Source organism: Betta splendens, chromosome 16 (assembly GCF_900634795.4).
Source record: "Betta splendens chromosome 16, fBetSpl5.4, whole genome shotgun sequence".
NCBI classification, from domain to species: domain Eukaryota; kingdom Metazoa; phylum Chordata; class Actinopteri; order Anabantiformes; family Osphronemidae; genus Betta; species Betta splendens.
In genome coordinates this window covers 20022931-20031345 of record NC_040896.2, presented here as the reverse complement: position 1 = coordinate 20031345, position 8415 = coordinate 20022931, and the positions used below count along the sequence as shown (strand labels likewise).

The window sequence follows — 8415 nt, the reverse complement described above, 5'->3', positions numbered from 1 at the left end:
TGACATTTCTTCAATGTTCTGTTTATTACCACAAACTAATTCAGGTTATACGCATTTCATATGCAAACCCTCAGTAAACTGTTGTCACCTGGGACAGACGTGTTTCTTACTTCTTTCTATGATTGTGAATGTAACATGCGCTTTAGCGCTTTATACATAAGAGGTACATTTATATAATACATATAGTATATTATATATTATACATATATATATATATATATGATACATTTGTAAACAGACAAACTGTAACCTTAAAGTATGGGTTTAGAAGCTTAATTTTGAGTTTATGAAAAGTAAAGGTTTAAAGTATTTTGTCCTTGAAGTCATCCGTACTTGTGCGCACGCGCAGATGAGTGTTGGCAGGACGAACTGGAGCAGTGTGACTTTTAATACCCCAGCTGTAGCACGAGGTTAAGAGCACTAATACGTGGTTATATCCGGCTAATTGTTGATACAGAGTGTAGCTTATGGCTCTCAGAAGGTGTTTGAGGTTTTCAGTTGTTGTCCCGCGGCTGTTATTGAGTCGCAGCGTCCCGTCCGGGACTTTGTGCAGCCCTGTCAACACCCATCCTGGCTGCAGAAGTGAGTTTTATATCTAGTCGTCTTAGTTGTCGTCTTTTGTTTATTCGCCTATTTGTCTGTTTTATAGGTTTTCCTTGCTTAAATTTATTGGAAGTGGTATTGTGAAGCTTTTGTCACTTTTACACTTACGTTTGACTAAAAGCAGTTATGAACAACGAATTTGTTTTATTTCATATTGCGTTTCAAGAACTCCACACTATGTCTTAAGTGAGCCAACTTACTGCATATTGCACTTCACGTGTGTTGTTTACTTTGCTTTCAGGTACACACTTGCTGCTCCGCGCGTGCAGTTCATCGTCTCCAAGGACAGATGTGAGTTATGAGCAGCTGAAGCAGCTCCTTGCCACTCGGAAGGCCGTAGTCATAGATGTCAGAGAGCCCTGGGAGCTCAGAGAGTACGGCTTCATACCCGGTTCCATTAATGTTCCCTGTGAGTGTTGTTCTAAGTAAAACTCACACAACATTGTAGAGGTGGTGGCTGTACGGATGGATAAAAAGATAAGGAGTGGTGTCACACAAATTACTTTGTATATACATCACTTTAACCTCTTGAGCTTTTATTTGCTTAGTCAGATTGCACTTCATTCCCTGTAAGTTAATTATTTGCAGAATTCATTGTAAAACGATCAGACAAATTGGTAAATTGGCTGTGGGAATAACATGATGCTGTCTGTCTGTTCTGTTAGTTAAAGCTTTAGCTTTATCTAATAGCTCCTATTTCTAACTAGATGACTGTGCTTCTTTGTCTCTGAAGTGGGACAGGTGGACACAGCCTTACAACTCTGTCCAGATGAGTTCAAGGAAAAGTATGGTGGAGAGATGCCCCTGCAGACAGATAACATTGTGTTCACCTGTCTGGCTGGGGTCAGGAGCAAGAATGCACGGGACTTGGCCTTCTCGCTAGGATACAGAGGGTGAGATGAGTTTCTTTCGCATACATCTGTGATAATAAGTTGTTCTTGACCCTGAGACGATCAATTATTGCAATGGGCTGCTGTAAATGTGAACTTTGTTGTTGTCTTAGGAAAGCTTAGTTTAGGATTAAGGTCTTTATGGTTATTATTTGCAGTCTGACAGTTGTTACAGTTAAGCTTACTGACCTGCTGCTGTAGATGTCCAAACCATTGCAGTGCTTTTTGGACAGAGGCAAAATGTTATGTGACCTTTCTAACATCTGACAGTAAATGACAGTAAGAGGCTAAGAATTAGTTAATAAAATGCAGCATGGTAATTTGTCATGATATGAGTTAAAGTACATCACAAATGCAGTTTTGTTTGACGCATTCATTTTCCTTTTTCTCATTTTAGTGTTCAGAGTTATGCAGGTGGGTGGCAAGACTGGGCGAAGAATGAAGAAATGACTCAGGGATAATGGAACAACTATTATTTAAGCTTGTTCTCTAACTGGAACCTAAGAGTGAGTCAAAGTTAGTCTCGTAAAGAGTTTTTTTGGACATTGTTGCACTTTCTGTTATTTCTGTTGGAGGGACTGGTTTAATTTGTTTTACATCTGTAAATCCCAAAGATTAAAACCAGGGAGCTCTATAGTCATCAGCAATCTGATGCTAAAGTTTTCAAAACTCTTTATAGTTTTCAGATTTAGTTGTATACTAGTAAACCCTGCAACTTCTTAATAAAAAATCATGTAAAATATGTATATAAAATTTAGTTTAAGTATATAATAATGAATGTTCAAATAGTGGATTTAATCACTTCCTGTGTACAGAAAGTGCTAAAGTTGTTGTTTCCAGACTAACTATGCAAATTTACAGTAAATGCAAATTAAGTGTCTTTTTATTGCATAATATCAATTGTCTCTAAATTGATAAAAATGTTTGTATTGATATATTAAAATATTAAAGAGTGTTTTGCTTATAAATACAACAGCCAGTGCAACATAATGTGATAAGAAATAATGCTGGCGGGTGACAGCCACCGAGGCCAAGATGATCTACTCTATTCAAGGACTGTGTCTAATAGCCACCGTGTGTTCATAATAATTTGCCACCAACCCTCCAGGAAATATTTTGAGGTTTCTTCGTCACCCATGAAGAAAGTATTTGTTTTCATCTGAGAATAATATCTCAGTGGTTCTGACTGCAGCCACAGACCTTTACGGCTTGACCTGAAAATCAAAACAAGAGAGACAAAATATTACCATAATCATTTTAGCTTATATATGTAAGTGTCCAAGTGTCTCAAAATGTAGAATCAACTTGTTAATGTTGAATCATTGTCACTGAATTGAAGACTGACCTCTAAGCGACTCTTGATGCATGAATCTGACTGATAGGTGTTAATACAATTTATGCTTATATTAGGATTTCCAAGCAAGTGAGAAAATCCATCACAATTGTTCATAACGTTTGACATCAGATGGGAGTGAGGACCATTATTTGTCTTGGTACATTAAAAAAACAACAAAGTACTGGAGGAGCTTCCATGATGTAATTTAGAAATATTGTTTTAGCAAATATGTTAAAGAAAACATTGGTGGTGTCTATAAACAATTATTAATAGTAATTCATAAATATGATTATTTTACAAATATGAAAGAAATTTCTTTTCTAAACTGATGTCAGTAGATAAAATACAGATTAGTTTCAGTCATCAAAACAAAGATTCAGAAGCAAACAAAATTAAAGGCTTTTAGGATGTTAAAATAGATATTTATTCATTTATTGGTTCTTCTGGATATAAGTGGTCTTTACTAACCCTTAATCAAGGCCTGTAGGTGTCTATGGAGCATTGCCCTGCACAGGCCTGTGAAGCTTTCATCATCTGACAGTTTCCTCCCCTCACGTCATTGTGCTTCATCAACTGGAAACTTCAGACTGCGCCCCCCTCTCCACCTCATTTTCTTTTGCCTCTTTATTTTCTCTAGGGAGCAGTTAATTCCATTTTCTCTTTTTTTGCGTACTCCAGTTTTAATACATTGAAAACTGACCAGGCTAATAAGTACTAATTTATGTCAAATCTTGCCAGAGCTCTTAATTCCTCTGCAGCCATAGCTTCATCAGGTCACCCTCCAGCTTCTGGGCTCAACGTTCAATTAAAGTCCCTCGTCCCATCAGAGCAGATCACATCAGCCTTGCTCTGTGGTGGACGCTGAGGTGGTAGATGTACCATAATCCTGACAAATTAGCATTATTGTTTCTGAAAAATTGGGCTGCTGATAGATGACCACAAATTGTCTTTGCAAAAACTAATGGCTGATGCTGTCAGCCCGGATCTGCCCCTCACAAGCTGCTCACAGATACCTGAGTCAAAGATCCAGCCAGCGTTGGTGAGGAGACTCAAGATTCCACACCTATTGGCTCATGAACTGGATTGTGTTGGCCAGAGCAGGCGTGTGACCGACAACTGGAGGTATAAAACCTCAGCCTGGGGTGGAGGATCAGTGCCTAAGTGTGGTGAACAACAGGCAGACCTACTTATATATTTGCTCTATTTGCTCCTTCACAGCTGTCGCCACCATGAGTCGCAGTCCTGAGAGGATCTCGTCCTACCGTCGCCACTTTGAGGACGACAGCAGTTCGTCCTACCAGGTCCGGATGTCCAGCGTGTCCCCCAGCAGGAGGGAGGCCCGTCATGCCTCCGCAGACTACTCCTGCAGAGCCGGGGCGGGCAGCATGCGCGTGGCCTCCGTAGGAAGGAGGACGCTCTCCACTGCCCGCAGGTCTCGTGTGGTTGGGACCGGGTGAGTTGGGTCTAAATATTGGGCAGGTTTGGATGAATGAAGACGGATGCCGTTAACTTAGAATGTTCTTGTTCAGTGTGGGTGCAGGAGCCATGGTTTGCATCGGGCCTGGCGGGAAACCCGCCATGGATTTGGACACGGCCGCAGCTGAGAACCAGGTGTTCCGTAGCACTCGAACGAGTGAAAGGCAGGAGATGATCGTCCTTAATGACAGACTGGCCGTATACATAGACAAGGTGTGTCCACAGACCGTCGGAGCAGCCTGACACAGAACACATGTTGTGCCCAGCTGAAGCGATGCTGCCATTTGCCTACAGGTCCGGTCACTGGAGCAGCAGAACAAACTGCTGGAAGCAGAGATTGAGGCCTACCAGAACCGCTTTGAGAAGCCGTCGGGTCTGCGCCTGCTGTACGAGGAACAGCTGAGGGAGCTGAAGAAGGTCGCTGATCAGATGAGAGCTCAGCGGGTGAGACACAATGGAAACGTCTCTATTTTATGTTTCAGCACCTCTGTAGCTCAGTCAGCGCTCACACCTCACTGGGCTGTACAAGATCCCTCCAAGCAACAATACAAGACGTCAACTTGGTGTTTTCATGGTTCTTTACCTGGTAACAGACTTATCTCTGCCAGGCACGAGGAGAGGGGTCTCAGCGTGTTAGGGTGTCATGGAGTACAGCTGTCTTCAGCTGTTTTATACACAGATGAGATGACTTGATTAAGCATTTGGCAACACATGATCTCCCGTGCGCACACCTTTAAACCCAGAAGACGACCCGCATTACTTCTGGTTTCTTGGCTTTCAGGATGTTTCTGTGGCGGCTAAGGAGTCCACAGCTGCTCAACTAGAGGCTATCAAAATCAAATATGAGGAGTCACTGGAGCTGAAGAAGAAAGCAGAGTTAGAAATTGAAGCCTTCCGTCCAGTAGGTTACATTTTATTTTCCAGTGTCTCCTGTGGGATCAAATTGAATTTGTCATCCCAAATGGAACTTGGCTCTTCTTTGTAGGATGTTGACAAAGCCACCTCCTCACGCATTGCTCTGGAGAAGAGGCTGGAGCAGCTGGAACTTGAAATTGAATTCCTGAAACGTGTCCATCAACAGGTGGATAAAATCTAGATTATTGAATTATTCCAGCTTTTATTTGGTCATAGCTAAAAATTGCTTTGTATCTCCAGGAAATTGAAGAACTTATGAAACGGATCTATGCGGCCCATGTCTCCGCTCAGAGTGCATTCACCCTGCCCGATCTGGCAGCCGCACTGAAGCAAATCCAAACCCAGTATGACGACATTGCAGCCAAGAATCTCCAGGTAAAAATGCCCACACATCAGCACAGGAGCATGTTGTAAAATCATCCGTGTTTCAAGTTCACTCCTGAGAAAACTTTCTTTAATTGTAGGAGATGGATTCATGGTACAAAAACAAGTTTGAAGATCTAACTCAAAAATCGTCAAAGCATGTGGATAAAGTCCGAAGCTTTAGGGAAGAAATAACAGGAGCCAAAAAGGATGTGAGTATCAGACATGATGGCACATTTAGATGCACTGAGAATTAAAACAGAATGTGTTTAATGGCTATAATTGTGTTAAAATGTCTCCAGATACAAAGCAAAGAACGCGACTTGAATTCCCTGAGAACCAGGAATGAGGCGCTGGAGGCCCAGATTCGTGAGGCACAAGAAAAGTACCGGAGGGAACTGGAGGAGCTGCAGGTAAAAGCGGAGCTTTTGAGTCGGGGGATGCACACCTGGCCAGAACCAGAGTCGGCAACGTTCATACATACACACCGCTTCATTAACTCCATGCTCACGTCTTCCTCGTAGGCTCGGATTGAGTCCCTGCAGCTGGAGCTGAGGTCTACCAAAGAGAAAATTGCACTACACCTGAGCGAGTACCAGGAACTCCTGAATGTCAAGATGGCTCTGGAGATTGAGATCACAACTTACAGGTAACAGCAAACTGTCCCATGCACCACAAAATTATTTCAAACGTGGAAAAAACAAATCTACTAATTATCGGGTTTGTATTGCAGGAAACTTATCGAGGGAGAAGACCTGCGGCTGTCTGGCATGATACAAACCGTGTCCCTTACCAGCTGCAGCGTGAGCGCCATCGGTGTGGGCATCAGCAGCTCGATTGTCGGGATGATGGGAAGTGCTGGCGCCGGTGTTGGAGGCGTGGGGAGTGGGTTAGGACTGGGTGCAGGAGGTGTGGGGAGTGGGTTAGGACTGGATGCAGGAGGCGTGGGGAGTGGGTTAGGACTGGGTGCAGGAGGCGTGGGCAGTGGGTTAGGACTGGATGCAGGAGGCGTGGGGAGTGGGTTAGGACTGGGTGCAGGAGGCGTGGGGAGTGGGTTAGGACTGGGTGCAGGAGGCGTGGGCAGTGGGTTAGGACTGGATGCAGGAGGCGTGGGGAGTGGGTTAGGACTGGGTGCAGGAGGCGTGGGGAGTGGGTTAGGACTGGGTGCAGGAGGCGTGGGCAGTGGGTTAGGACTGGATGCAGGAGGCGTGGGGAGTGGGTTAGGACTGGGTGCAGGAGGCGTGGGGAGTGGGTTAGGACTGGGTGCAGGAGGCGTGGGTGCAGGTTCAGGCAGTGCTTCTGGAGGAGTGGGTGGTAGAATGGGTGCCGGAGTCACAGGTGACCGAACGGCCCCTGCTGAAAGGGCAGATGTTGTTGGTGGACATGTAGTGAGTGGTGGAGGAGTAGATGGAGGCCTGGGACTTGGTGCTGGGGGTGTGGGTAATGGAGGCAGTGTAGGGGTGAGCGGTGGAGGAATAGATGGAGGTCTGGGACTTGGTGCAGGGGGTGTGGGTGTGGGTGCAGGAAGCAGTGTAGGAGTGAGCAGCATAAGCTCCAGTAGTGGTAGACTGGGCAGTGGAACCACCGATGCTGGTACTGGGGTCAGAGGGCTCGGTACTACTGCTGGAGGTGTTTTCACGGATGCTTCTGGAGATGTAGCTTCTGGGATCGGAGGCGATGTTGCAGGTACTGGCTCCAGACCTTCAGATGGCACAGGAACCACTGGCATAGGGTTCATTGGAGGAGACACCGGTATAAGAAGGGGAGCGGGTGACAGAGGAAAAGACTGTGGGCCAGGGACTGCTGGGATCATGGGGAGCAGTGGAGGAACGGAGGGTGTAGGTGGAGATGATGCAGGCGTTGCGCTATCAAGCGTTGGTGGAAAGGGGAAAGTTGTTGGAGGAGGACTGGGACGCAACAGTGGCAACTTTGAGACCTATGAGCAGGCCGTGGAGCTGACGGAGAGAAGGACAGTGGTCATTAGGTAAAGAAAGCATCATGAGCTTTGTAACGAAGGTTGCTCTCTGAATACATATCAAAAATACAAATAAAACCTTTATGATTTTAATACAGATCTGTCGTTTATTCCAACCTTCCCTTTGTTTCCTGTTTCCACTACAGAACTGTTAAAAATGAGGACGACGTCCTGGAAATGGACCACCAAGAAAAAACCTACACCATCACCGGTGCGGCCGATGACTCTGATGATGACTGAGTATGAATTCCCAAGTGACCCCTTCTCGCCCTTCAATCTCCACGCCCCCTCTAAGCTTTGCACTGACCAAACCCCATGTCTGGGCTCTGACCTTTGCCCTCTGGCCTGGATGAGCAGACCCCCAGTGACCCCCTGCTACACAGTGAAGCCCTCACATCACAGTGTTTAAATATGCCTAAGAACCCTCAACATGGACTCTGAACCTTTGTGTGCCTTTCACTCCCCCTTTTTCCTCTCGCTGCAAATAAAGCCACCAGCATTCGACTTGCCTTTCATTTGATGTCTTTTTCAAGGTTTTTGTACAAGGGCACAGAACGTTAACCAATGTGTTTTTAATAAATGCAGACAGGAGCAGGATGCTGTGATGCACATAGGTTGGGCTTGGACTCCCGTTGAGAGTGGGGAAAAAGAGGAAAGGAAGCAGAGAGGGAAACAGCGAAACACAAAGAGAGCCAGAGTCACCTGAGGGTCGCAGCAGTTGTGCTGACACTTTCTGCAGGGCCGAGGAATCCGTCAGTCACATTCTGTCCTGCAGCAGAGTGACGGTACACAGCCGTTTCCTGTCCTCATTCCATCCACATCCACACCTTATCCTCCTGCTGCTGATTGAGAGCGAT

The 8415-nt window shown here is 45.3% G+C and overlaps 2 protein-coding genes across 3 annotated transcripts; both read left to right on the top strand.

Annotated features, from left to right (window-relative positions):
- The first annotated feature begins 334 nt into the window (after window positions 1-334).
- tstd3 (thiosulfate sulfurtransferase like domain containing 3) lies at window positions 335-2447 on the top strand. The gene is made up of 4 exons (XM_029130302.3): window positions 335-582; window positions 845-1012; window positions 1337-1496; window positions 1891-2447. The coding sequence occupies exons 1-4, from the start codon at window positions 468-470 to the stop codon at window positions 1952-1954; spliced, it is 507 nt and encodes a 168-aa protein (XP_028986135.1). The 5' UTR covers window positions 335-467; the 3' UTR covers window positions 1955-2447.
- A 140-nt stretch (window positions 2448-2587) lies between these two features.
- On the top strand, window positions 2588-8062 carry zgc:172323 (uncharacterized protein LOC564165 homolog). Of its 2 annotated transcripts, XM_029130301.3 has the most exons (12): window positions 2588-3951; window positions 4048-4282; window positions 4359-4518; window positions 4600-4749; window positions 5087-5206; window positions 5291-5386; window positions 5461-5595; window positions 5685-5795; window positions 5886-5996; window positions 6108-6232; window positions 6317-7567; window positions 7705-8062. In XM_029130301.3, exons 2-12 carry the CDS (start codon window positions 4059-4061, stop codon window positions 7796-7798), a joined length of 2577 nt encoding a protein of 858 aa, XP_028986134.1. In that variant the 5' UTR covers window positions 2588-3951; window positions 4048-4058; the 3' UTR covers window positions 7799-8062. The 2 variants fall into 2 exon arrangements, with proteins under 2 accessions (XP_028986134.1, XP_055358842.1); XM_055502867.1 differs by lacking the exon at window positions 2588-3951 and having other exon boundaries at window positions 3972-4282.
- Window positions 8063-8415: the final 353 nt, after the last annotated feature.